This window comes from Alternaria alternata (assembly GCF_001642055.1).
Source record: "Alternaria alternata strain SRC1lrK2f unplaced genomic scaffold CC77scaffold_18, whole genome shotgun sequence".
Taxonomy (NCBI): Eukaryota; Fungi; Ascomycota; class Dothideomycetes; order Pleosporales; family Pleosporaceae; genus Alternaria; species Alternaria alternata.
The window spans coordinates 332028-358531 of record NW_017306207.1 but is presented as its reverse complement, the minus strand read 5'-3'; the positions used below and the strand labels follow the sequence as shown (position 1 = coordinate 358531).

General features: G+C 51.2%; 10 protein-coding genes across 10 annotated transcripts; 3 read left to right on the top strand and 7 right to left on the bottom strand.

Moving 5' to 3' along the window:
- Window positions 1–3551: 3551 nt before the first annotated feature.
- CC77DRAFT_260963 (hypothetical protein) lies at window positions 3552–4529 on the bottom strand. The gene is made up of 3 exons (XM_018530901.1): window positions 3918–4529; window positions 3752–3859; window positions 3552–3692 (listed from the first exon to the last, which is right to left on the bottom strand). Exons 1-2 carry the CDS (start codon window positions 4363–4365, stop codon window positions 3771–3773), a joined length of 537 nt encoding a protein of 178 aa, XP_018382948.1. The 5' UTR covers window positions 4366–4529; the 3' UTR covers window positions 3552–3692; window positions 3752–3770.
- A 449-nt stretch (window positions 4530–4978) lies between these two features.
- CC77DRAFT_1023046 (hypothetical protein) lies at window positions 4979–5348 on the top strand (the record flags this gene model as incomplete). Its single annotated transcript, XM_018525600.1, has 1 exon — window positions 4979–5348. One exon carries the CDS (start codon window positions 4982–4984, stop codon window positions 5159–5161), a length of 180 nt encoding a protein of 59 aa, XP_018382947.1. The 3' UTR covers window positions 5162–5348.
- Window positions 5349–6715: 1367 nt separating this feature from the next.
- On the bottom strand, window positions 6716–8826 carry CC77DRAFT_1023042 (tubulin-domain-containing protein). The gene is made up of 6 exons (XM_018525599.1): window positions 8715–8826; window positions 8586–8626; window positions 8359–8461; window positions 7777–8307; window positions 7126–7724; window positions 6716–7062 (listed from the first exon to the last, which is right to left on the bottom strand). The coding sequence occupies exons 1-6, from the start codon at window positions 8737–8739 to the stop codon at window positions 7012–7014; spliced, it is 1350 nt and encodes a 449-aa protein (XP_018382946.1). The 5' UTR covers window positions 8740–8826; the 3' UTR covers window positions 6716–7011.
- A 265-nt stretch (window positions 8827–9091) lies between these two features.
- Window positions 9092–9911, top strand: CC77DRAFT_1033433 (hypothetical protein; the record flags this gene model as incomplete). The annotated part of the gene is made up of 3 exons (XM_018526798.1): window positions 9092–9382; window positions 9454–9703; window positions 9751–9911. The coding sequence occupies 3 exons, from the start codon at window positions 9092–9094 to the stop codon at window positions 9909–9911; spliced, it is 702 nt and encodes a 233-aa protein (XP_018382945.1).
- Window positions 9912–9982: 71 nt separating this feature from the next.
- Window positions 9983–10444, top strand: CC77DRAFT_1064145 (hypothetical protein; the record flags this gene model as incomplete). The annotated part of the gene is made up of 1 exon (XM_018528689.1): window positions 9983–10444. One exon carries the CDS (start codon window positions 9983–9985, stop codon window positions 10442–10444), a length of 462 nt encoding a protein of 153 aa, XP_018382944.1.
- Window positions 10445–10557: 113 nt separating this feature from the next.
- Window positions 10558–14496, bottom strand: CC77DRAFT_969022 (beta and beta-prime subunits of DNA dependent RNA-polymerase). Its single transcript, XM_018535782.1, has 3 exons — window positions 14417–14496; window positions 10912–14368; window positions 10558–10860 (listed from the first exon to the last, which is right to left on the bottom strand). Exons 1-3 carry the CDS (start codon window positions 14429–14431, stop codon window positions 10697–10699), a joined length of 3636 nt encoding a protein of 1211 aa, XP_018382943.1. The 5' UTR covers window positions 14432–14496; the 3' UTR covers window positions 10558–10696.
- A 563-nt stretch (window positions 14497–15059) lies between these two features.
- CC77DRAFT_1033431 (hypothetical protein) lies at window positions 15060–16873 on the bottom strand (the record flags this gene model as incomplete). The annotated part of the gene is made up of 3 exons (XM_018526797.1): window positions 15060–16158; window positions 16210–16728; window positions 16830–16873. 3 exons carry the CDS (start codon window positions 16871–16873, stop codon window positions 15060–15062), a joined length of 1662 nt encoding a protein of 553 aa, XP_018382942.1.
- Window positions 16874–17711: 838 nt separating this feature from the next.
- CC77DRAFT_941890 (DUF382-domain-containing protein) lies at window positions 17712–19483 on the bottom strand (the record flags this gene model as incomplete). Its single annotated transcript, XM_018534826.1, has 2 exons — window positions 17712–19343; window positions 19403–19483. The coding sequence occupies 2 exons, from the start codon at window positions 19481–19483 to the stop codon at window positions 17712–17714; spliced, it is 1713 nt and encodes a 570-aa protein (XP_018382941.1).
- A 270-nt stretch (window positions 19484–19753) lies between these two features.
- Window positions 19754–21167, bottom strand: CC77DRAFT_1023037 (aldo-keto reductase family 1 member C13). Its single transcript, XM_018525598.1, has 3 exons — window positions 20673–21167; window positions 20463–20622; window positions 19754–20411 (listed from the first exon to the last, which is right to left on the bottom strand). Exons 1-3 carry the CDS (start codon window positions 20857–20859, stop codon window positions 19865–19867), a joined length of 894 nt encoding a protein of 297 aa, XP_018382940.1. The 5' UTR covers window positions 20860–21167; the 3' UTR covers window positions 19754–19864.
- A 227-nt stretch (window positions 21168–21394) lies between these two features.
- CC77DRAFT_1042671 (plasma membrane ATPase) lies at window positions 21395–25257 on the bottom strand. Its single transcript, XM_018527276.1, has 6 exons — window positions 24759–25257; window positions 24364–24688; window positions 22913–24316; window positions 22392–22862; window positions 21802–22341; window positions 21395–21747 (listed from the first exon to the last, which is right to left on the bottom strand). The coding sequence occupies exons 1-6, from the start codon at window positions 24765–24767 to the stop codon at window positions 21686–21688; spliced, it is 2811 nt and encodes a 936-aa protein (XP_018382939.1). The 5' UTR covers window positions 24768–25257; the 3' UTR covers window positions 21395–21685.
- Between the last annotated feature and the right edge of the window lie 1247 nt (window positions 25258–26504).

Below are 26504 nucleotides of genomic sequence, written 5' to 3'. Positions count from 1 at the left end.
GTATTTGTTTCATCATGGGTATTTACACGATGAAAGTGGAGCAATGCCCTCTTCACTGCCAAGAGGAAGCACAACATCACCCTCACCGAGCCCTTTACACCTTAATGCTCAGGATCAATAGACGACAGGTAATGAGAGTCGACACGGACGTCCATCTTCTTTGTTATGCCTTGATGTAACGGCCAGTTGGAAGGCCTGTCCGCGCTGGCTGCACTGCTCTGGCTGGGGCCCCTCTCTACGCTCTTCGTGGAGACGATGTGCTTCTCATCACTCTTTCGTCTATCTTCTGATACATTCCGATATGCCAGGGAAGTCATCTTGTATGACTCACAAAAGAGATGTTACTAATTTCTTAGAATAGCTAACCTAACTAGTGTTTTCTAAAAAGAGCACTCCAAAAAGTTAAAACGTACGATCTTTAATAGTTTCCTTCTCTCATCTTCTTATAATCTTAATAAATATTCTTTTGTACCTGCTTACCATTCTAATATAGTTCGCTGATTTTCTAATCTTCTTTACTAAAGACTTTTTTACTCCTTGTAAACTCTCTATCCTTTTTAAATGTTCTTTGTACAATAGCTGATTACCCTTTAGTTTATTTTTTTGTGAAGGCGTAACTGTAAGCAATAGTGCTTGCTTTACGTTACTAAGGATAGTAGGAGATGTCTTGTATATTTAGACTACAGGCGTAGGTAGTAAAGAGAATAATTCTTACCTCTTTCTATAAAGCAAGGCGCACCTTATAAACAGGTTTAGCGCGTACTCTACTCTTTAGAGGGACATGTACTCTAAGCTCTTGTTACGTTTTTATTCTGATGTTTCTCTACTATATTATTCTAGAGAATTATTTTTTCTTTTTCCAAGGGTTCTGCAGTAGAGTATTTAAGTAAAACCGCAAGAGAACAGAAACAGAAACAAGAATAAAAACAGGAACAAGAACAGGAACAGGAACAGAGACGAGAATAGGAACAAGAACAAGAACAGGAACAAGAACAGGAACAAGAACAGGAACAAGAACAGGAACAAGAACAGGAACAAGAACAGGAACAAGAACAGAGACGAGAACAGGAACAAGAACAGGAACAGGAACAAGAACAAGAACAAGAACAAGAACAAGAACAAAGATCAGAACAAAAATCAGAAGATCAGAACAAAGATCAGAACAAAGACAAGAATAAGGATAAGGATAAGAGCCTTTTCTAATGTCCTCCGCAGCGTCGACGATAAATGTCCGACTCTCTTCCAGCGTTTGAAGACTGGTGCACAGATCAACGAGATTCCCGACATCGATGTCGATTACCAAACGATAGAAGCGGACGACAAACATCGCAACGCCGCCGTACAAGGTCGCATAAAGCCAAAAGGATCCACAATGCAGGATAACCTACTCTCCGTCATTCGTCCTGGTTCATTGCCAGTAGATTACGTATTTTGTGCATCTCCCCTACAGGCATACCGAATAGATTATAGAATGTCGACCCTTCAGAGCATAGAAAAATGTCAGGTTCAGTAGGCCAAGCGCATGAAGTTTGATTTGCTGTGTATCTAAATGTCCCACGTCAACCCTGACATACTAACAATTCGTAGGACAACAAACAAGACAGTGTCTTTTAGTCTTGTAAATTTCATAAGGGTCTAAGAGAACAAGCTTAGAAAGATTGTTGGTATCTTTACACATCTATAGATGTTCACATCAAGACCCGGCGACTCTTTGCTGTAGTTGAATTAGCAAATAGAGATTTCCACTACAAGGCATCACGGAACTAAGGCTTAACTAGAACATAGCTCGCGATCCTATACCGCATTCTACTGTCTTTACAATAATTGGCAGTCGAACCATTGTCGGTCTTCCTGCCGTGGACGGCGCCTAACTCTAGGTTGATCACAGTTTAAGTAACGGTGAGTTCTAGTAGATCGATTTGGATATTTTCTTCCTGAAGATATGTTTGTTTGATGTTCTAATGTCTTGTTTCTCTTAGCGATGGCGCTCTAGCGGCAAGATACCTAAATTTGAGCTCTTGTGTCTAGTTGGACATCTCTTCTATTCTAAAAGCTTTTGTTTTTTGTTATCTTGTTTACTTGTTTCCATTTCGAACATGTCACAAGATAAAGTTCCTTAGGTCTGTTGAGTCCTTTGTCTTCTATCTTCTATACTGCATTATATGTGACGTGCATAGCAGCAGCCTAATCGCGCTATCTGTTTCTTCTTTGTGTGTTTCCCCTCTCTACTCTAGACATGTCCTAAGTAACAAGACTTCGTGTATGTTCTTAGACTGCACACATGTTAACCCAGGGTAATCTGGGAAGCTTGTATTAATTATTGTGATTATACGAATTACTTTCTGGACGCATGTTCAACGATGATGTGTGGTCGCTGTGCATCCTCGCACCATGAAACAAGGCTTAGAATTAAGAAGGCGGGGATAGACACACCACAACTGCCATCCAGAAATGGCGCCACATTCATACGTTATTGTTACCCAGCGCAAGCATAGAAAACATCCCAAGACATCGAAAGCGAAACTTTAAATCACATATAGAGCAAATAAAACATTATAACATTTTATCTCTGGATTTAGTACCCCCAGGTAAAAGACGCGGGGTGCAGTGAAGGTCGCGCGACGCGTTCGCGAAGGTGACGCGCGCGTCACACCTGCAGGGATAATAAGTGGGGCAAGCGTGCGCCTGGGGAGTTGCGACAAGTGAGTTGGGAGGGGAAAAAATGCCTCCTGCATCGCCAAAGCACCATGTAGAACATCTCAAACGGTCTGAGCCACTGCAAAATGCTAGACGTACAACTTCCGAACCACAGCATAAGAATGCAACCTTCATCAATCGCAACCACTCATCATCAACACCCATTCCTAACCCTATCAACACAGGATGCAGACATGGGGGAGTCGCGCCTGAACTGAACAAGCTTGCAGATCTGATCCCGAACATTCCGCCGACATACTGATAGCGCATTCTGTGCTGTCCGCCGCGTCCTTCCCATATCACAATCATCTAGCCCAGTCCGGTCCACCCCTCCTCATCCTTATCTCAGAGATGTACCATCTGGTGGGCTATCATCGTGGACTTGGTCGAATGATATGGAGAAATGGCCTAAGTATGCGAAATGAATTTGGATAGTATAGTACAAAGTCGAGCTCGACAAGCCGCTTTCACTCCAGGATCTATAGAACATCCGTTCGCTGCTGACCAGTCACTATAGTACAAAGTACAAATCCGGCTAAGTCCAACAAAGCGCAGCAGTAGTTGAGATGACGAAAATCACAAGTCCTACAAGTAGAGATCCAAGCCAAACATCGAAGTCCAGATTCCAGCAGGATGTCAGGATGTCCAGTGGGAAGACAGGTACAGACAGCTACCCCCAAATCTGGTAAAATCATGATGTCCTAATAATGCTCTAGCTTCCTAGCCACCCCCAGGTCTGCTCAAGATCCCGCCTATACTAAACCCTCTACCTCCTCTTCCTTCCCTGGCTACACCCTACAACATCCTTGGCCGCCAATATAATTCTTAGGGGAGCTAGGTAAACATCCCACAACATCCCCGGCCGCCGGTATGACCCTGGGGTGTCAAGGTAAACATCCCACGACATCCTTGGCCGCCGGTATGACTTTGGGAATGTCCAGGTAAACATCATACAACATCCCTGGCCGCGCCATGATAACTTGGGATGGTCATACCTCATATGTACCCAACCAAGTATGACCCTCAACCAGACAAGGCTCTGCTAACATAGTACCAGTATGTGTGACCGACGTTCAATGTTTACGATGCGAATGCGGAAGCGTGTTAGTTACCGGTATACGAAGGGAGGGAGGAGAGGGACGACGTGGATAATGTCTGGAAGCTTGAGAAGGTCAGTACTGTGCGCGAAGTTTTTGCTGTTGCTAACAACCAAGACAAGCTCACCGAACATGATGGCTCTGGGGACCAGCAACGGCGGTATGGCGCACAACAGCCACCCAGGCACAACAATAAGCTCTTGCCAGCACCTTGGGGACCGACGAAGGCGACTGCGATAGGCGCCTGGACGAGGCAGACGGCTGGCGTCGAATGCTTGGGGAGCATCGTCGCCATCAGTTCTTGGTGATTTCTTGCTTGTAGGTGGAGACTTCCGGGCTTGGTGACCAGACCAGGAGCGGTCGAATGCTTGGGGAGCATCGTCGTATTGGAGAAGCCTTGGTCGAGCATGTTGTAGTTCATGTTTTGATGACTCGGGCCTTCTCGATAGCGGAATGGTATGGTTGTGGGGCCGGTTGAGACTTGGGTCTTGCAACCCTCTCTTCCAAACTGAGGATTTGGATCAGTGCCACGTCTACGCTTTCCAGAACTGGAGCCTCGTGTAGGGATCATCGAAGGGCGGCCTGATGACTTCTTGGGGGTTGGTGCGCTTGCCGGGATCTCATCCTCGCTCTCAGTATCTGATACATCTATAGCCTGAGGCTATTGACACCAGAAGACTTCGGTGCTGGCGCAGTGGGAGTTGTCGTTGTGACTTTGCTTGGTCTGTTGTCGTTCTTTCGAAAGGCTGGCTGCGCAGACAGGCAACGGTTTGGGTAATTTTTTGTTGGAGTAAAAGAGATGGAGGCGGCGGCAAGAAGAGGTTTTACGTCTCTGGGTCCGAGCTCAACTTGGCTGCCTGGAGCGCTGTGAGGTGAAGGTGAATTGGGCTTGCAAGCGGCTAAGTCCACGGTGAGGACAAGGAGCTGGTGGGGTAATCGCCGTATGCGCTACAGTTTACTGTGACTGCGCCAGTTGAGCCGAGATGACGATATGATAGGTACTGACAACCTGCAGGGACAAGGCAAGATCTGGCGGCGTAACGGAGCCCATCTCTTTCTTGCCTTCTCGGTTGTGACCAAGCAAAACTAATGGTGATGATGGGAGAGGTTAGCAAGCTTGAGGAGTTGTGCCTGGGTCGCATCGCCAGATATCGTATGCAAGAGGCGACGTTCTTCCCTCGCCCAACATGGTCACAGCCGAGAAGGCAAGAAAGAGATGGGCTCCGTTACGCAACAAGCTCCAAGCCAAATTAATGGTGATGATGGAGGAGGTTAGCAAGCTTGAGGAGTTGATGTTCGAGTCGGCAACCATGGAGTTTGGTCAAAAGAGGAACCTCATCTCTTACATGACCACTTGGTTGGTGTGAGAGCGGGTATGTCCTTCGACGATGAGTCGCTGTGTGGATAGAAGTGGCGACTATCTTGGGGTGTGTGTGGTGAGAGAGGGATGGCAACGATAAGGACGAGAACTCTGGAAGGCGATGTAACTATGGAGACGCCCCTCAACTAATGTGCCACGGTGACGCGATGCATTGTCATGATGCCAGACCATAACAACTAACCGCTGATGTTCCAACTCAGCCACATAAACACCGGTAACACTCAGCGCAAGTCTAAGATTACTAATAGAATTCGTGCTAGCCAGCTGCAGAAGCCTCGCGGTGCTAGCCTTGATACACGGCAGCCACATTACGGCGCGAAGACTAGCACTCGCTAAATATAGGAAGTTTCTGCGCATAGCACTAGGGTGAGATTCCCCTTGTCTCCGAGCACTTTGTCCTGGATAGGTGCTAACACTGGAGGCAGCGATTTGTTGAGAAGATCCCGATGCTGCGCTACACAGCTTTGGATTCCTGCTTCTGCTTAAGCGGCCAAGGATAGTCTGTCTAAGTATGTGCTAAACCGCCCTAGGTAGTGCACAATCTGCATAACTCCTAGCTATCCTTAGCCCAACTCTTCCTTCGCTGACGAACTAAATGCAAGAAGCTTGCTAATCTAAACTTTTCAATGCGGGCGGGACGACTACGACACGCTCAGTTATCACACGCTCTATCGCCAGCCAACCGACCAATGTCCCAAACTCTTTTCGGCACACTACGCTGGGCAATGCTGTCATTGTTACATCTGCTGAGCGTTTATACCAAAGTCTGGCGTGCGCAAGAATCGTCCAGAAACGCGACAAGCATGTCAGCATTACTGCTTAACCAACGCGACGCGACGTGCTTATCGCGTCTTTGTGCATAACATGTCGTGGCACAAAGACTAGCGCGGGAATTGAGGAGGTTAGATTTAATAGCGTAGTTAGACATCGGAGTTCAAGTCAGAATAAAGTGTGTCAAGAGGTTCAAAGTGGAATAGGTAGTTTTATATTGCAGTAGGAAGTAGTGGGCCTCGGACTAAGTCTGGCGTCGCGATGATAAATCAATGCACTATTCTACCAACATGCTTTCTATGCTAAGATAAGTAACGACTAAATACCATGTTGCGCAATCTGTAGTGCTGAAGAACATATTGTATAAACACGCTATTGTTTTGTCACGGCATAAACAGCGTGTTAATTTCGACACGAGACCAAAGCTCTATTCATTTAAAGACCGTTACGCACGCAAACATCCGCTGAACTGCACGTTGCAGCGAGCTTTATGTCAAGAACATGATTTGTGAACACTGCAGAATCAATGGAAATCGCAATTGAGGAGAATCCATAGTCTTGCAACACTACGTGTGCGTCAACACTGTTTTGCAAGTGATGTTTTTTTCTTCTAAAAAAACAACAACACCGTGTCATGCAAACATCCAATCAGCTAAACATTGCAGTTGCTCAACATCACATCGATCGTACAGCGCTTGACCCGAAGACCAGAACAATGCAGCGCTATGTCTGTCATGATGCTCGGTCGACAGCATTTCTCACGGACATCCTTTTGTACAAACAGCCTATGATCACGCTTTCATACACAAATGCTGTTCATCAAACACGTAGGTGTCGCTCAATCATCATTCAACACGGCGTTAGTCGATACCAGCGTGTCCAATTTCAGCATAGTCACAAGTCTCATAACACTCTATCCTTGTACCCCGCCATACACGGTACGGTAATGAACATCAATTTTAAAAGAAAAGCGCAAAGTATTAAACTCAGTAATTAACTACTCACTATCCGCTCTCTATTACTCGTGAACTTACTCCTTGTGTCCTTGTGCATGTGAAATGTACCTTAGTACTCTGCCTCGACTTCTTCGTCACCAAGGCTATCCGCAGCAACCTCCTGTAAAGATGTTAGTTCAACGTTTTCAAAGATGAAAATAAAAAGGTAATTGGGGGTACTTAAATCGTAGTCCCGCTCCAAAGCTGCGAGATCTTCGCGGGCTTCAGAGAATTCACCCTCCTCCATACCCTCACCAACGTACCAGTGGACGAAAGCGCGCTTGCTGTACATGAGGTCGAACTTGTGCGAGAGAGCAGACCAGGCCTCGCTGATGGCCGTGGTGTTGGACAACATGCAGACGGCGCGGTTGACGGCGGCGAGGTCGCCGTTGGGGACCATCTGAGGAGGCTGGTAGCAGATACCAACCTTGAAACCAGTCGGGCACCAGTCGACGAACTGAACGGTACGCTTGGTCTTGACCTGGGCGATGGCAGCGTGGGTGTCCTTGGGGACAACGTCGCCACGGTACAACAGGCAGGTAGCCATGTACTTTCCGTTGCGAGGGTCGCACTTGACCATCTGGTTGTTGGGCTCGAAGCAGGCGTTGGTGATCTCCATGACCGAGTTGGCCTCGTGGGCGGCCTTGGCAGCGGAGATGACGGGAGCATAGGCGACGAGAGGGAAGTGAATACGGGGGTAAGGGACCAAGTTGGTCTGGAACTCGTTCAGGTCGACGTTGAGGGAACCGTCGAATCGGAGCGAGGCGGTGATGGATGAGACGACTGAGTCATGTTAGCAGGCTGCATTTCTAAGCAAAAAGTTCTGAGAGCTTACCCTGAGCAATGAGACGGTTGAGGTTCTCGTAGTTGGGGCGCTCAATTCCGAGGTTCCTGCGGCAGATGTCGTAGATGGCCTCGTTGTCGACCATGAAGGAGCAGTCGGAGTGCTCAAGGGTAGTGTGGGTGGTGAGGATGGAGTTGTATGGCTCAACAACGGATGTGGCAACCTGGGGAGCTGGGTAGACACAGAACTCGAGCTTGCACTTCTTGCCGTAGTCGACAGACAGACGCTCCATCAACAGGGCACCGAAACCGGAACCAGTTCCTCCACCGAAGGAGTGGAAGACGAGGAAACCTTGCAGACCGGAGCAGTTGTCGGCAACGCGGCGGACCTTGTCGAGGACCTGGTCGATGAGCTCCTTTCCGACGGTGTAGTGACCACGGGCGTAGTTGTTTGAGGCATCCTCCTTGCCTGTGATCATCTGCTCGGGGTGGAAGAGGGAGCGGTAAGGGCCGGTGCGGACCTCGTCGACGACGTTGGGCTCAAGATCGGCGTAGATGGTACGGGGGACATACTTGCCCTGACCTGCGCAGAGTTAGTCTTCGGAAACGGCGCCTCGGGACGGATTGTGCGTACCAGTCTCGGAGAAGAAGGTGCTGAAGCCGTGGTCGTCGTTCAGGGCCTTGCGCTCCTCGGTGAGGAAACCATCAGGCTGGATACCGTGCTCGAGGCAGTAGAGCTGTGAAGGCAAGTCAGTATAATCGCGCACTGGCGGTGAGGTACCCGCAGCCCCTTGTTTTGCCGTGCAGTGCAATGCAGTACAGAAGAAGGAGAAGCCGGGCGTGTCCTCGTCTTGTACTCACCTCCCAGCAAGAGTTTGCGATCTGGCAACCGGCCTGGCCGACTAGACGCGTGAAAGTCAGTATCAACAAATAGTCAGGGATGTCCCGCCCAGGCGGTCAAGGCGCGTATCAGCGTATAAGGCGACATACCGTTCAGACTGATGACTTCTCTCATGTTGGATTAGAAGCAGAGTAGTAATTTGGGTATCGGAATGCGGTCTCGGGGATGGCTGGGCGAGGTTGAGGAGCTGCTGTCGGTGGGAGTGGAGCAGTGGGGGAGAGGTGCTGGTGTTGTCTGTGGAATCGAACTTTTAGGCTGTGCAGGCGCGGCCTAGCGCGGACAACGGCGCTAAGCAACACGTCCAATGCCGCTGCCTGGCCACTGCGTAGACATACACGACTCCAGACGACTCTGCCATTTGGACGGCTAACATTGCTGTTCCAATGCTACTGCTCTGGCCCACGTGAGGGACCATGAACTGCTTCCCACCCAGCTCCTCCCCATCCTCACGTGCTATCCGCCAAAGATGCGCCTCTCCGCCGCGCTGCTCTGCATCGTCTCACAGCTCTGGACGGTGAATGCCAACGTCGAGAAGACGATATTCCTCGGTCCCAAGCCTGTGACTCTCCCCAATGTCCGCTCCAGCTCGTATGACTTCGGTCTGAACTACTTGTCGCCTGACTTTACCATCCTCCCGATCCGTGTGCCCGTACGGTTTCCCACCGAGTCGGTGCCCCGCGGTCTCGAGTCCTGGTATCTGCTTCGCGGCCTGGAAGACGGGCGGAGGTACGAATTGCGCATCTGCTGGCCGGCAACTGTGAGTCCAATGCGCCTTCCCGTTGCATGTCGCGTGCATACATACGCGTTTGCTTGTACTGACATGCCCAGCAACCTACCGACTTCTGGCTCGACACTTATTCTGTCACCCAAATACTCGACACGCCTGAATTGACATCTTCGCTGGTACAATTCAACTCGGAGTTTCGACGCTACCTAGTCGACGACGACATCACCACCAAGGAAACACCGTCTGCAGCCCCAAAGTCGATGCTATTTCTGCGCCTCCAGGCTGCAGCATCTTACTACTCGACCAATCGCACATTGATGGACTACCCGCCTCCAGTCGATGCGGATCTCAGTACGTCTCCTCGCATGTACAAGTCGCATGAAACCTAACAGTCGCAGTACTTGATCCCTTTATACTGAACGTCTTCCCCCAGTCACTCGCTCCCGTCGCCATATACATTACCGCAGTCGCTGTAGGAGCCTGGTTTCTCTCTAGTTACATCTACCGTTGGTTATTGTCAGTCGCTGCCGACGCACCTAGCAAACCGCACACCGATTGAGCAAACGGTGTCCGCCCTTGAAACCACAGCGGCTATTTCCACCTTAGTCATCTACACTTCTGCACGCAAACATGTCTTCGGCTGCCGGACCGCCTCCACCGCCTCCACCTCCGCCGCGCAAGCCATCCTTCAACGGCAACCTCTGCGACAATCTGTTCGATCTTCTCCCCGCCGAATTGTTGCTTATAATCTACGAGTATGTGGGTAGTGGTAATCTCATGAACCTCGCTCTGGCCATCTACCCTACCCTGGAGCAGCACAGAATTGTACCACAGCTTACAGCCAGCACGTACCTTAGCATAGTACGCGGGGCACAGGGTGCGACGGCGGCGAGACGATCACTAGTCTTACCACCACCTTTGGATAGGATACCCATGGAGATTTGGCTCGTTGTAGCTCGGGATCTAGAACCAATCGCTATTCTATCAATGATGGTGGCTCTCGGCAGATACCCGCGAGAGTCGATGACCCCAGAGACGGCAACGCGCATGAGATCATGGTGCCGTAGGTCAAAGAGAAAGGATGCATCGTGATTATGATTGACGAGGACATGGTAGTGTATGGTGACATGGACTTCACGGTACACATGTCGCTTTTGCCGGCTACATGGCTTTGGGTGGTCTAGCTTTGGAACGGGACAGTATAGCCTGACGAATAGCATACTTATGATACGAGAAGTTTCCATAATTATGTACATTGGAATAAAGACGATCATGACAAACGCCACGCTATGCACCCAAGCCCAGTCCAGTCCAGCGCCAAACATGCATCGACGTCTTCTCCGTCTACGCATCCCTAGGGAATTCATCCTCCAATCCAATCGTCACCTTGACATTCATGCTACCCAGTTCCTGAATCAGAAGCTTAGCAGCATATGGCATAGTGATCTTGCGGACTGCCTTTTCACTTTCGCAGAGTTTACAGTAGCCGCTGTAGCCCATTTGGCCGCCTGTTGCATTGTTAGTAAAATATTGAGCATCCAAACATGGACAAGACTTACACTTCTCGCAAACATCAACATTGTGCGCATCCGAACTGATCATCAATCGCTCAAGCAGCAGCTGAGAAGCACCGTATGCAATCAAACAATCACGTTCCATCTCACCCAGACGCAGTCCACCGTCCCTCGCACGACCTTCGGTAGGCTGCCTCGTCAAGATAGCACGCGGACCTCGAGCACGCGAGTGCATCTTATCCTGCACCATATGCTTGAGCTTCTGGTAGTAGATCGGGCCAAAGAAGGTGTAGAACTGATGTGCTTCTCCCGTGATACCACTCGTCAGGTAGTCTTTGCCAGTGTACGAGAAGCCCTTCTCCACAAGAATTTGTGACATGTCTTCAACCGTGGACCCACCAAACGCAGTTCCATATTCGAGGGTGCCGTTGAGAACACCAGCTTTTCCGGAGAGCAGTTCCATCATCTTGCCGACTGTCATACGCGAGGGGAAACCGTGGGGGTTCATGATAATGTCGGGGCAGATACCTTGGTCGTTGAAGGGCATGTCTTCTTGTTGGACGATGAGACCTGTCGTACCTTTTTGGCCGTGGCGCGAAGAAAACTTGTCGCCGAGTTCTGGGCGGCGGGTTTGTCGCATGAGGAGCTTGATTAGTGTGGTTCCTGCTTCATTCTCGGTGATGCATGCTTTGTCGATGTAGCTGCAGTCGGGCAACTTGTACTTGTCGGGCTTGTCTTTGTAAACGTTTGTTGCGGGTCCTGCGGTGTCCTGGGGGATGGACTTTAGGAGGTAAGCATCGCCAGCTTCAATGCGGGCACCGACTTGAGCGATACCGTCTTGACCGATGGCTTGGTGGCTGGAGTTGTCTACGTCTAGAGCGCCAGCATTGATGCGATCAGAGGTACCGTTGGCATACGTCTTGAGAGGCGTGACGTGCTTCTTGAACACCTGGCAGCGACCGAAGCCGCGGTCGCAGGAGGCTTTGTTCAGAATGAGCGCATCCTCAATATCGTAGCCGGAGTAGGACATGACTGCGACAGTTGCGTTTTGACCGGCAGGCAGTTTGTCGTACTTAGTGAGCTCGATAGTCCGTGTCTTGACCATAGGCTGTTGGGGGTAGACCATGAGATATAGCAGTGTATCTATTCTGTTGAACTGGTTGTAGGCGATGGCGCCAATAGCTTGCTTACCCATAGCGCATTGGTAAGTGTTACGAGGGGATTGATTGTGGTGAGGGTATGGGATAAGACCAGCGACAGCACCCAGGATGGTGAAGGGTTCAATCTCGAGATGTGTGGTGTGCTGGTTGATTTCGGTCTCTTTCAAAGCGATGTTCGTGTCGTTCTCTTCATTTGTATCGAGATACTCAACTAGACCTCTGTGCAAGAAGTCTTCAAACTCCATTGTTCCCTTGCGAAGGGCTTTCAGGTACCTCGACGTAACTTTAGAGCGTTGGTTCTCAACAATAATCATTGGACGGCAAATTCGCCCTTCGTCCGTAGCGATGTGGACTTCGCAGTGGTCGTGGTCAATGTGAATGCTGGTGAACTCAGAGATGCGACCCATCCGCCTGAGTTTCCGGAAGCTGTTGAGGAATCGCTTTGGTGTATCGGTGACAGCGATAGGTGTACCGTTGAGACACACACTGTACACACCCTCCGAATGGATCTCTTCTCCTGTTTGCGAACAGATATCTTCAGCGCCTAGCATGAACACAATCTTGCGCACTGGATCGTCATCATCTTCGGTTGTGATATGTGTCATCAACGCCAAGTTCTTGACAAGACCGCAGGCTTCTCCTTCTGGGGTATCTGATGTGCAAAGCATACCAAATTGCGATGGCTGCAGCGCACGAGGACCGGAAACCTTACGCGTCTTTTCGAATTGTGAACTGATTCTCGTCATCATACCTAGCGCAGCGATATAACTCAGTCTGCTCAAGACGTGTGTAACACCAGCTCTCTCCATCTTGAAACGCTTCAAACTCCAGTTTCCAGTCGCAATGGCACGTTCGACACCCATGGTGATGTGATTCTTGTGTACACTGAAGTGGGAAAAGGCGTCAAACTCTTGCGCTCGGACCGGCTTCTTCAGGACCTTGTCGATACTCAGCTTGAAGTCGTGGTTGAAACGCTTGAAGTGGTCCTCGAAGAGAAGCGACAACATCTGACCAGACAACTCGAGACGCTTGTTTCCGACATAATCACGGTCATCCACTAGCTTTGGGTCTTGCATGGCCATCAGAACTCTACGCGCCATGAGGGCGACGTAGAGGGCCTTTGGTCGGTAGTTTGTGCCTTCGACTGGGACGTGGGGAAGTACGACGTTGGACAAACACTCAATAGCCTCCAAGTGATAGTTCCGGCTGCGAGACGTACCAAGCGGCTTCTTCACTAGTCGTACGCGATGGCCGATGTACTCAAGCGCTCGTTCCTGGGTGTGGATCTGTTCCCTTGCGCATGCCTCGAAGTTGATAGCAAAGTTGTCCTGATACGCGCTGTCCTCGCCGGCTATCATCAGCAGGATTTCCTTGTCGGAGTGTACGCCCAGTGCCTTCATTACGAATACGATCGGAATCTCTTCGGAGAGCGTGTTGTGTCGGAGGTACATGAGGCCCTTCTTCTGAATCACGTATGTCTTGGTTCGCCTTTCGTGCGTAGAACTCGTTACGCTGGCTTGCATGATACCCTTTGCGCTCTCAACAATGACTCGATTCTTGTTCAGCTGCTCTTGAACCAAGATGACCTTCTCTTGCCCTCGAGTAATGAAGTAGCCTCCTGGGTCTAGCGGGCACTCCTCCATGACTGCCATCTCGCGATCGTTCTTTCCTGCGAGCACACACTTGTTGCTCTTCAACATGATGGGCATTCGCCCAATTTTGATGCCCGTCCGCTTGACCTTGGCATTTCCGCGGGTGTATATAATGTCCACCACTATCGGCGCAGCATATGTCATGTCGCGCAACCGACATTCGTTGGGTGTAATGGTACTGCGGTGGTGTTCGAGGTCATCTTCTTCCTGTCGGTTCGGAGAAAGGACGCGAATGTCTGTGTACTCGAGGAGGAACTTGGGGTCGAAATCGCTGCGGACAAAGCGGTTGGCCTTGATGATTTTCTTGAGTTCCACATCGACAAAGTGGTTGTACGAATCGACGTGCTGCTTGACGAGACCCTTGGTCTTCAGGAACGCCGGCAGTAGGTTCCATTTGTCGCGCGCAGTATTGATCGGGTCGGTCAGGCTCTTTCCGTAGTAGAACGGCTCGAGGAGGGCGGCGAACTCGTCTTTGGCATGAGTAAGCGGCGCCTGTCGCTTTCGTGTCGCTCCGGCCGATGTTGAAGCATCAGGATTGAGGTCGGTCGCATCATCGCCCGCTGTTGGCTGAGGGTTGGCACCCCCAGTATCTACATCCATATCGCCGTCAACTTTCTTTACCGCAGGCGCAGCAGTCGCAGCATTCGCCTTCACGGCCCCGCGCGGGGCAGCTTTGGGCTTCGCGACTTCCTAAACTCACGTTAATCCTTGGTCGCCGTTAAGCATAGAGCTCCATACCTTCTTGCCTACCATTTTTCTGGAACAGCAAGGCAGTCTGCGGAAGTTGAGGCGACGGATGCGTTAGTTAGAACAGCTGCTGCAACAATTTGGCGTTCGGCGAGTCAGAACTGCAGGTGGGTGGAGAATCAATACTAGCCAATCGGTAATCCGCAGTACATCCAGCCCTCTGCGCCGGGTGAGTGACCATCAAACACCTTAAAGACATACTCTAGTACTTTCTCTAGAGATCTCTAACACAATATGCACTATGCACACCTTAAATGTGCGATGTGGGTAGACCGCCAACTCCAGAGAATAACAAGCCTCTTTTATGTGAAAGTTCGTTCCTTCGAGTCGTATCCTATCAACCATTTCATGATACTCACCAACACTGCACTAATACGAATAAAGCCGACTCAACGAACACAATGATAGGACAACATATTACAAGTTGCGAATAACAGTAAGACGTTCAATTGATCGGCACCTGATTGCTACCAACGTGTTCCACTCAACAACCGCTATACCTCCCAAGACCTTACTTCCAAGCCGAAAACTACCATTCGTACTTCCCAAGATCAAAACCGCCCTGAGCTGTCAGTCAGCTTCGAAACTACCATGTATATTCCTCAAGGTCATGAATTAGTAGGCACAGCCCCTCCTAGAAGGCATCACTAACATCCGCCTCTCCATTTATGTTTCGCAATGAACCCTCAGCAAGATCAACCCTCAGCTGGGCCGTTTCTGCCTCACGTTCAAGACTGTCCCATTCCCTGAGTTTCTGTCTCTTCGCGTCCTCTTTCTTATCAATCATCTCCCTCAACTTTTGAGCCTCTGCCTCGAGCTTCAAGATCTTGCTCTTGTCGTACAGTTCAGGGGCTCTCTGACCCCCGGGAATCTCCTTGGGGAGGTCGGAAAGATGGTCTCGGAACCGCATTGTACGAGGGTAGGTCGTAGCAGTCGAGTTGTTAGACCCGCGGAACGAAGGAGCAAAAGGTGCCGCTCCACCAGGGCCGCTGCTGGAACCGCGTGGGCCAGATGGCGCACCGCCGTAGTAGCCTCCTCCTCGCGGACCTGCACCCCAAGACCCTCGTCGTGAGGATGGACCAGAAAAGTCTCCTCGTCCTTCGTATCCTCCAAACCCACCACGACCACCACCTCGCGGTCGTGTTGGCGCTGCTAGCACAGGGTTGTTGCCCCGAGGAAAGGCAGGAGGTTGTGATGCCAGGCTTGACGGGCCAGCGGGAGGCGAAATCGCAGGGGAGGGATAGCTCCGGCTGGAAGGCCCTGTTGGTGGAGCTCTGGCAAAGTTACTGTCACCATTGCGGTATGAAGAGGAAGATGGTCCAGTAGGCGGCGCAAAGTCCCTATCTCCGCGCGGTCCCGTAGGAGGGCTTTCCCGACGGCGTGGAGGCGAACGCTCTCGCTCGCGACTGTAGTCCCGTCCTCTGTCGGGGAGGCGCTCACGGAACGGCGATCGCGGTGCTGAGACGGGCTCTCGAGCTGGTCGGTCTTCTACCAGTGCAGCCCGGCTAGGATGGATAGGTGGCGGGGAAGAGCGACGAGACGTTGCCGCAGAATCCCTACCCGATGCATCATTTGAAGCGTAAGTCGGTCGCGCAGGCGAAGGGGACCTACGACTTCTCCAGGTATCCGCAGTGTAAGGGTCAGGACGGTCGCGCCTTGGAGAGGGCGAGCGGCGTCGGTAGTCGCGTGTGTCCCGAGTGTCGCGGAGAGGGGAGTAGCGGCGAGGAGGGGGGCTTCAAACAGATTAGCAAGTGAAATGGCATTGCGCTGGGCTCAGGACAAACCTGTTTACTCGAGAGCGCGGCTCTTCGTACCGGCTCGAACGGACAGGCGAACGCACGCCACGGCTCCTGGCTGGAGAAACATCGCGCTCTCTGGGCGGTGGAGACCTCTCGCGTGGGCGTGGAGAGCGAGTGTACGAGTCGTACTGATCGCGATCTCGTCGCGGTGGCGGCGACCTTGCCCTGTAGTCATCCCGTCTAGGTTCGTCCCTTCTAGGTTCGTCCCGTCGCGGTGAGAATGCTCGGCGAGGTGGTGATCGAGGACGTGCCCTCCAGTTGTCATCGCGACGTGGGCTTCGAGATCTTCTTCGGAAAGCTGGCGACCGACTGCGAGGACGCGACGAGCGGCCACCAGGAACATATGTATCAGCCGATGCTATACCGCGGCGAATGGGTGAGACACGGCGAGGAGGCGAACTGCGACGGGGAGGAGGTGAGCGTGCTCGATAGCTGTCGCCGCGTGGAGAGCGTGGACGTGGGCCAGGGGAACGAGGACGGTATGTGTTGGAGTACCTATCATCTCTATGTGGGTGTTAGTAGATGCGCTCGTATTAGATCCCGCGTGTCTGGTAGGGTATTTGCTCGTCGCAGCCTAGGCGACAACTGGTTTGGAGTCGACAAACCTTCGGTCTCCTCGGTCTCTGTCTCGCTCACGATCCCTGTCCATCTCTGCAATCGAGGCGATATGTTTGGCCGATCGCAGCTAAGTAATACCAAGAGATGCGCTGGTAGAGATTAGTCGGGGTGGACAGCTAATAGCTACGGTTGCTGCGTGGTGGTGGCTGCTCGTGTGTTAGGTCGCAAAAAGTGAAGTTCAGAGCCAAGCCCTGCGACTGGACGCGTTCCTTTGTCACGTGCCGGAAAGCGTCCACGCTTCAGCCGCTGCTCATTCACAGTATGCAAACAGCGAAAGTGTGTCTTACCCTAGTTGCTCGCCGGACATAAGATCGAAGACGAGGGTAGCGAGTGCGGGTGTGCGGTAAATCCAGCGTTGTGTAAGTGGTACTTCAAAGAAGATTTGATGTCTTCTTTCCCTTGCGTATCCCACCATCGCTTCGTCGTCTTTCCATGGCCGGCTAGGTATTGACATGGAAGCCCACATCCAGCTCCTCAGTACGGACGTAGTCTTTCCGTGTCTATCTTTCAAACCTGAGGGTATGCCATCCCCAACTCACGCTTTCAGCTCGTGTCTTTCACATCCCTTGCTTTGTGTGTCGCATCCTTGGGGACTTTTGTTACAGCGAGGCGTACTACCGCCTTCGCAGTCAGTATGCAATTCTTCCATCAGTCTTGTCCTTGAAATTGGAAAACTCTTCATCTTGATTATGTTCAACTGCGGTCAGCCTTGGCTGCCGCATGTAACGCCGTATCCCAATGCTGAATATGCCGAAGCCCTACTGACCCTTGACATCCGTGACGCCCGCTCGCTCATAGAGCTCTTGAGAATGCAACCCGTAATCTTTTGTACAAAACACATGTCCTCTACGGACTCTTAATCAACAGACCTAGCGCTTGGTCTTTCGCTCATCCTCCCTCTTCGCACGCTTCCTGCTCTCCTGATTGATCATGTCCGCCAAGTCATCTTGATCGATACTCTGCCATTGCCCTTGTGCTTCGGCTCTTTGCCTTGACTCATACTCTTTCTTTAGCGCGTCCTTGTCAAGCTTATCGCTATCTGCCAACTGATCAACGTCGACAGAGACGTCAATGTCCCCAGCCTTACGCTTCCTCTGTGCGTTGCCGAGCGCATCGCGCCTAGCTGCGTCAAGATCATAAGCGTGCTCGCCGCCGAAGAACCCAGTCGCCGAAATATTCTTTTCGGGAAGCACTGTACCTGCGCTGCGTGGGATGCCCGGCTCTTCCGTCTCAATTCCTTTCCGCTGCTTTCGGAGCTGGAATTCTCCACCAATGCTCTCTGCACCTCCAATCTCTGATGGCATGGCGGATGCTGTTGTCATGGATGTCTGAATACCAGACGCGTCTTCGTCACCCCCCTCCTCGTCCTCGTCCTCATCCTCCTCTTCTTCGTCACTTTCCTCGTCTTCGCTCTCGCCCTCGGCTCGTAGTGCTCCCCAGATACCGCGCTCTACAGGCTCACCGACGTGTGTTGGTTGCTGCTGCTCTTCCAATATGGCTGTCCCGTAAAGATCGCCTCCAAACTGTGGCTTACCAGCATCGTCGATAGGGGGTTTGCCCCACTGGCCAGGCTGGAACCCCCAAGAAGAGCCAGGTGGGATAGGTGCGTTTACACCAGGGACGCGCATGTTGGGGTAGGATGGCGGAGGGCCGAAGCGCTGCATGTTGATGAGCCAAGGTGGCGGATGGCCTGGAGCCATTCCGAGTGCCTCCCGGAGCTCCTCACTCAGCTCACCAGGCTTGAGGTTCACCAGATTGGTCTCGAACTCCTTGCCCTCGTAGTAGACCTCGCCATATCGCGTCAACTCTGGCTTCGTTTGTCGCCTGAAGAAGGCATCGTATAGTTTCGCGTAGTCGATATCGAGCTTGCCGAGCTTTCCTTGCACGCGTTCTCGCTGCTTTTGCCTCATCGTCATGTCTGCTTGCTTCTCTAAAACCGCATCTCGCATCTCTGCAATGCCTGTCTCCTGGATAAACTTGGGCAGGGCAAACGGAGGCTTCTCGATACCACGTTTCGACGAGAGATATTCGCGTTTGAGCGACCAGTGGGTCGGAACTGGTATGACATTCTTCGCTCCCTTGATCGAGATTAGCAACTGGGGATTGGAAGATGACACATCCGTCCACTCGACCAACTCAGGCCTGGGAACCAACGACTTGAGTTGCGCGACCGACAACTTGTTCATCTGCTTCCTCTGCTTCTTGGAAAGCTTGGGCTTCCCATCGTCCTCGTCCTCGTCAGGGATGTCGTCGTCGGAGAGATAGATTTCTGGCTTCTCCTCGTCCTTGGTCGCCGCCTCCTCCTCTGTCGGCTCCCTGAACTTTTCGAATACGCTCTTGTATTCCTCAAACACGGGGTCGTCAAGGTCGTATTGGTTTGCGATGTCGTCAACGGTGAGAAGGTTCGCGGGCTTGACCGCCTGTGCTTCGTTATTGCTGTCGCTTTGTGGTGCGGGAGATTCGCTCTCACGCGCAGAGTCACCGGCTTCCGATGGGGTCTCCTGTGGCTGATCAGTACGATGGCTTGGGAGACGCGAAGCGATGTATGTGTGCTGCTTACAGAGCGCTGTTGCTTCTTCTTTGCCCGGCGATAGGCGTTCTTGTTCGCCTGCTTCTTGCCCTTTGCAGTTGCGCCTGACATGGCGGCGGTGATTGCGCAGCGCGACGCTTGGACTTGTGTTAGATGTGACGGTATGCGCGATCTTATGCGTAGATGCCAATCGCGCGATGTCGGTGGGCGTCAAGGGTGGATGCGCGACGAGTGGAGGTGGAGGTTGAAGTTGCTGAGCTCGCGCGGAAAGATTGAGCGACTGTCTTGGCGCCCCAAGTGTTCACCCCGACCGAGCCAACGGGCAGCAGTCTCGAATCACGCACACCAAGACCTGTGCTCATAACATTACATACTGCTCACATGGACATGTACAGCGATATGAGATACCCTGGTTAACCACTGCTTTGTATACTAATATAGGCTCAGAGCTCTGCGTCGGCCAAATCTACGTGCTGCTCAATAGAGACTCTACTACGACCGATCGTCACCCTTGAAGACATGGTTCCAGAATCCGCGGAAGTGCTTGTTCTGTCCGATCTCGTTGATGTCCTTGACCTCCCTTGGTGTCAACTTGAACGTAGTTGCCCTCAGATAATCACTCAGTCTCTGCTCCTTCCCGCTTGTCGTGATCGGCACAATGTCCTGATCCATGCACCACCTGAGGTAGATTTCATTCTCGCTTACCGCATATTTCTTCGTCAGCTTCTCCACGTAATCGTCCAGTGGGCCAGGCTTGGCCTTGGTAGCAGGAGTTAGAGGCGCGTAGGCGGTCGTGGCGATGCCGTTCTGCTTGTGGAATTCCAGAAGCTCCGGGCGTTGCAAATAAGGGTGGAGCTCGATCTGATTGCACACGGGTTTGACTTTGGCAGTCTTGAGAGTTGCGGCAAGATGGCTGGGAAGGTAGTTGGAGACGCCAATGGATTTCGCGAGACCAGACGCTTGCACGGCTTCCATGTCTGCCCATGCTCTCTGGAGGTCTTCGTCTGAGCCTGCGAACCAGGGCTGGTGAATGAGGTACCTATGCTTGTTAGCATTGAGTCTACCTATCCATTGGTTTTACATAACTTACAGATCGACGTAATCTAGTTGCAACTTCTCCAAGCTGGTCTTGATAGCTCCAGCAATGTTGTTGATGTTGTCATTGTTCACCTTGGTAGTAACGTACAACTTCTCACGCGGGACACCACTTTCTTTGATGGCTGTGCCGAGTTCAGTCTCGGTCTTGTAGACTTTCTAGCATCAGTAAAGCCCTCAGATTTAAGAATGGCGCTGTAATCACCCTCTGCACCGTCAAGATGAGTGTACCCCAACTTGGTTGCGATCTTGACTGAATCAATGATAGCCTGATCTATCTTGCTTTCCTCTCCAGTCTTGAACCAGGCGGTGCCGGTACCATAGCCGAGCATTGGCATTGAGGTTCCGTCGTTGAGTTTCAACTTAGGAATGGTGATGTTGAGGTTGGCCATTGTTGCGAATGCCTGTGTTAATGGTAGGAGGGGTAATCTTGGGCAGTGTGACGAAGTGTGATTGAGGCTGAGCTGACGTCGAAGGTAAGAGTTGATGCTTCTTGAGTATTTGAGCATCAAGTAGGCTATAGTGTGATATTGATCAAGTTAAGTTGTGTTACGTGATCCTTGATAGCTGCGCGTGTTTCAATGCCGAAGGTGGGGTTACGATGCTGGCAAGCGACGTCACCACGTTCGCCGTGCCCCGGAGCCCGATGTTTGTTGTGCATGTTGTTAGCCCACCTCTGAACTCGGGATTTGCATCGTTGTTGTAGAACGATTGTCAATTGCGTATAGCCGAGTATTTCCGTAACCTTGTAGCTAATCGCTTCCTAGGTGATACTCATGCATGTCAGACGCGTTTAAGCCACATCGCACTAGCCACAGCAGAGCAGCAACAAACCTAAGGAGAGTTTTCTACAGGCTTCAAAGGGAAACGGAATGCAGTGCAACTCTACCAGTGTTGCACTTGACCGTGCAATGCCCACGTCGTGTTGGATGTGTTAAATTGAGATAAAGTTGCTTGTCATAATCAACACGTCGCCCCTGGCATACAGGTGGACTTCCTAGATGTTCTACAATCCCCTGATGTTCGCATCTATCCTAAACAGGTATGAATACAAATATACTTCCAGAACCCAACCATGAACAGTGACTAGGAATCAGGAGTGCCGCCAAACGCCCTCTACTGACCCCCGCAGTGTTGCAGAGAAGGACCAAACCACGCTCACGATGGCGTAATGTTGGATCGCTAACGTGGTAGTGAAGGCCCGGTATGGTGAAGATGCTATGTCATCTTCTCATGCTGAATCTTCTCGTGCTGTGTTGACACCCTTTGCAGCGAAACAACTAGATGTGGTTAGCGACTGTCCTGTCTCGGATACAGAGAACCATCATGCTTACCAAAGTCTTCAAGGTTCCTCTGCTTTTGCTTTCTCTTGAGAAGCTTTCCGTGCATGAGGTTGTCGAAGCCTTGACTGCCTTGCAAAATGTAATACACTCCTGCCATAATACAAAAGATACCGAAGGAAAAGGCCCAGACACGGACCACGGCAACAATGTTTGTTCTTCCACCCACAAACCACCCGAAAATGGTAAAACACGTAGCAAGGATGTCGACAACCAGGATCGCCCCGGCGAGTTGCCATGAAGGAATCGATGACCAGAACGGGCCATTGGCGCGGGTGATGAAAATCAGCCAGTTCTCAGTCAATGTAATCTCGAGGAACAGGATTGGGTCGCGCTGGCCATGGTTCTGAACAATGCCACCTTCGACACGCTGCTGCTCGCCAGTAAGGTAAGGCAGCATGGTTGTCATTGTGATCCAAGTGCCTACAGCCAGAATGACGCCAAGGAGGATTGACATTCCCCAAAGTTTTGGCAGGTTCCATTTGACCGGAGTTCTGCTGTACGGTGCATTATCGTAAGCGATAGCCAAGGTCGCTGCAATTCAGTCAGTACATGCATACTAGAACCCAGGAAGCAAGTCTTACCAATATCAGCGAAGATAGCAATGAACACTACCAACTGTAGGTTTAGACTCTCGTTGAGGATAGCGATCCAAAGACCTAAGAATATCTCGAGGTGCAGTGACAGAGCGATGCGGTAGACAACGTAAGCGTACATGCGATGGAAAATCTGGCGTGACGTTTTGAGGGCGTCAATGATAGCAGAGAGGCCAGGGGCAAGAAAAACGATGTCGGCAGCGGAGCAAGCAGCGTCGGAAGCGCCTTGCACAGCGATACCAGTATCTGCTTTTTTCAACGACGGCGCGTCGTTCACACCATCACCGGTCATCGCGACAAGGTATCCTCTCTGTTGTAGAATTTCTACAACGTTGTACTTGTGCTGTGGGAACACTTCTGCAAAACCATCTGCACCTTCGACGAAGTCGTAGAACTCCGAGCCAGGCATCTCGCCACCTCCACTCAATCCGAGTTTTTCAGCATCGAATATGTTGGTACCTGCATCCAAAGTTAGTAATGGGCTACGCGTGACAAGTGTTTGTTCTTACCTAGACCAAGCTGGCGTGAAGTTTCTCGCGCAATACCAACGGCGTCCCCAGTCAACATCTTGATTGAAAGGCCCAAAGACTTCGCCTCGTTAATCGTACGATATGTGTCATGGCGTGGAGGATCTGAGCATGGCATGATGCCCAAGATTTCCCAACGTTCATCTTCCCGTTTGCGAGCAACACCGAGTGATCGAAAGCCGCGCGTAGCGAACTCTGCAACCTTGTTCTTGTAGGCCAATTCGACCTCGTGTGGGACGGAACCATCTTCTTCGACAGTCCGAAGCACAAAAAGAGGAGCGCCTTTGACGCATGTTATGCGTTCGCCTTGAGGCGACTCAACGACAGCCTGGACTTTCTTGGACACTGGATCGAACGGATGGAAACGGATGCATTTGTACTTGCTCAGCACATACTTGGCACGCGGATAGTGGCGTAGAGACTTGAGAAAAGCTTTGTCGATAGCATCGATGCCCTTCTTCTTTCTTGACGCTGCTAAGCAGGCAGTAAGCATAAGGTCCTCTGGATCGACACCTTGAACGGTATATGGCTCAGCCAGCGAGAGCTTGTTCTTTGTCAATGTTCCAGTTTTGTCAGAGCACAGGATCTCGACACCCGCAAGCGATTCGATGGCGGAGAGCTTCTGCACAATGGCTTGTTTCTTCGCCAGATACGCCGCTCCCACTGCCATAGTTGTAGTGACAACAGCAGGAAGGCCGACCGGGACTCCGACTATCGTGATCGCGAGTGTGAACCGGAGGATAGTGACGATGTCGTTGGATCGATAGAAAGAGCTTATCCAAACGACCAGCAATGATACAATGACCAGAACCAGAAGAATCGTCCCAATGCCGTGCAATACTTGTGTGAAGTGACCGGGTCCGCTGGAGGCGCTGGCAACAAGTGATGCCGCACGTCCAACAAACGTCGAGTCGCCTGTAGCTGTGATCACGACAAAAGCCTCGCCGCGTTTCACCGCAGAAGACGCGTAACAGGTATCTCCACGGTGTTTGTCGACAGCCAGTGATTCTCCAGTGATGGAGGACTGGTCAACCTGCACAAAGGCATTCTCCGTAACGATGCGTCCATCAGCTGGAACAATTACACCCTCCTCTACTTGCAGGATATCGCCGGGCACTACGTCTGGTGCTTCGATCTCAACCAAAGTGCCGTCGCGCAATACGGTAGCCTTCAAAGCTAATGTTTTCTTCAACTCTTCGACGATGGAGCCGGCTTGATACTCTTGGATGAAGCCAACACTTGCGTTCAGGAGGAGCAAACCACAGATGACGCCAAAGTCAACCCAGTCTTGGAGCCCTGCAGCAAGGATTGCAGCAGCTTCCATGACGAACTGAATTGGACCAACGAAAAACATCAGAAACTTTACCCAGTTATTTGTTGACTCCTCTGCACATAGTGAGCAAACGCGAATCAAGGGATAAGATAGTTGGTACCTTTCATCTTGTTCTCGCCGAACTTCTTGCGCCGTATCAGTACTTCAGCCGACGTCAAGCCAGTGCGTGTGTCGGTCTGCAAGAGTTCCTCCGGAATCAAACGCGCACCGCCTGGTTGTTGCGCTTCCTCCTCTTCGTAGTCGGCATTTTCGCCATCTTGTGACTCAAGGTCTTCGATAAGTTGATCTATATCCTCGTCTTCTTCTTCATCATCCAACTCGATGCCTTGCATGTGGATATTCTTTTCCTGAAAATGATACTTGTCGTACGTCCGGCCATTTGATGGATAGATGCCGTCGCGATCCGGGGATGTACCGGTCGGTGACTGTCCTTGGTCAGTTCTGATGTGGATGTGCGGCGTGGCAAGCTAGTCATGAGGCTGGCAGCCAACTTACTTCGGACATATTGAATGTCGAGCTAGTCGCTAGCAATGTTATACGTTGTGCGTGGTTTGCTAATATGAAGTGGTACAAAGAATGCTAACAAGAGGTCCCGGCCTGGCACAAGATGCATGAACCTATACTGCAAGTGCATCTGACGATACTGTTGAATAGTGGTGTAAATGGCCAATGCGCGTTCATCTGTAGAAGGAACTCCGAGGCATCGTTGCGCAGGCGAGGACTTCAAAGCGCGCAGAAACGACTCTGGACCTGGCTACGACACGTTATCGCGCTGGGAAGCACAGTCGCGATGGCGCAACGTAACTGTTGCCGCCGAGAGTGCCTGTGAAAACGGCCGATATGGGTTGGGACGACTCCAGAGTGTTGTGCGAACCCCACGGTCGTGATGAGGCCACAAGGACGCGCATGATCAGTCTAGCCTATTTAGAAGTTAAGGGTCATGGTCACGTCGAGAACCAGTTGCCAAGATAAAGTGGCCAAGTTTGTGGGATGGGAGCTGCGGCCGGGCGAGCTGCCCAGGTGAGCATCCGTAAGATTAGCCCAACCCCTTGGGTTAGCGCATTTGGCTTCGCAATCTGCCATCTGCACGTATCCACATTACGTTTGTTTAGACAACTCTCATCAGGCCAAAACTGCATCGCCTGGGAACCTCAGTCTGTACTGCCCTCACCGTGTAGGCGGCATCTGTGATGTTCTATCTTGGTAGTGGTTCTGGTCCTTCGCGAGAGGTTTCCCGCGGTTGTTTTTTAAACTCATGGCTAGCCTGGTCACTTCGCGTCACCAAATTGACCATTCCCGGGGATGAACTTCTTTACGTCACGTTTGCGGAAATCACTACGCACCCACAGATAACTTGCAAAACTCTGATCATTGATTTTGATATTTCCGGGTGTTTGAACAGTCCCCACCAAAGGGCGCAGCTCAATGCGCGCGATGACAATGCTGAGTGATGCGACAGCATCCTCTTCTCTCGACGCATCGCAATGGAGATTGGCTTCTCGGCCAGTTGCTGTCCCGTTTAAACAGACTCTGGTTGAAGAATGCTATGGTTTGTATGGAGGCAAAGTCAATATAGCCTTCGTGCTATCTGAATGCATGTCAAGTTCCGTTCATGTGTCAAATATCTAGTCATTCAAGAAAGCGTAGCCCAAGTCATGTCCCAGGGACAGCTCCGCCTATGCCGTGGAGACATGTTACCCGCTGCAATGTATGCGTGTCAGGCGAAACCAGTCCTTGACTTCTGCTGTAATCGTCCTTCCTCCGGGTAGAGACTTCTCTAATGGGCTTCAGCGAATATACAAAAGACTTTCTTGACCAAGGACTCCAATTAACTTTTATGTGGCTTTAAGTAGTCCGAAAAATGCTCCAAGGGAGCATCGAACAGAGTTGTCAGTCCTGGACTCTAAACCAAGCGTTATGCTTTTGTAGCAATCCTCAAAAGTGATGACAAGGTACCGGTCAATTCATCGTCAGCCCAGATTCAGTCATGATTCTATTGCTTGGAACCGAACCAGAATCGCTGGTGCACGGTCTCTGGAATTGGTTGCCCCAATCCGCCCTCAACACTGTAGCCTACCTGAGCCTTCTAGACAACATGAAGAGGCCCGTGATGCTCTCTTGTCGCTAGAGAAGGCTACATGACCAATGCGCTGTATGCAGCACATTATTGTCTGATCTTAGCTGTTAGCGACCTAGGGTTCCTGTCTACAGACGACGCACAAGATCGCTAAGAAAGCCCGA

Coding starts and splice junctions, on each gene's coding strand:
- CC77DRAFT_969022 (XM_018535782.1), bottom strand. Junction 10,861..10,911: donor TGTTGATGTTTGCGAGAAGT/GTAAGTCTTGTC, acceptor ACAATGCAACAG/GCGGCCAAATGGGCTACAGC.
- CC77DRAFT_1023037 (XM_018525598.1), bottom strand. CDS start 20,859: ATGGCCAACCTCAACATCACCATTCCTAAGTTGAAACTCAACGACGGA. Junction 20,623..20,672: donor TCATCTTGACGGTGCAGAGG/GTGATTACAGCG, acceptor GATGCTAGAAAG/TCTACAAGACCGAGACTGAA. Junction 20,412..20,462: donor CAACTAGATTACGTCGATCT/GTAAGTTATGTA, acceptor TAACAAGCATAG/GTACCTCATTCACCAGCCCT.
- CC77DRAFT_1042671 (XM_018527276.1), bottom strand. Junction 24,317..24,363: donor CGGCGAGAACAAGATGAAAG/GTACCAACTATC, acceptor CACTATGTGCAG/AGGAGTCAACAAATAACTGG. Junction 22,863..22,912: donor TTCACGCCAGCTTGGTCTAG/GTAAGAACAAAC, acceptor CTTTGGATGCAG/GTACCAACATATTCGATGCT.
- CC77DRAFT_1023042 (XM_018525599.1), bottom strand. CDS start 8,739: ATGAGAGAAGTCATCAGTCTGAACG. Junction 8,308..8,358: donor CACCTTCTTCTCCGAGACTG/GTACGCACAATC, acceptor AACTCTGCGCAG/GTCAGGGCAAGTATGTCCCC. Junction 7,725..7,776: donor CAACCGTCTCATTGCTCAGG/GTAAGCTCTCAG, acceptor AACATGACTCAG/TCGTCTCATCCATCACCGCC.
- CC77DRAFT_260963 (XM_018530901.1), bottom strand. CDS start 4,365: ATGATCCCTACACGAGGCTCCAGTTCTGGAAAGCGTAGACGTGGCACT. Junction 3,860..3,917: donor AGAGCCATCATGTTCGGTGA/GCTTGTCTTGGT, acceptor GACCTTCTCAAG/CTTCCAGACATTATCCACGT.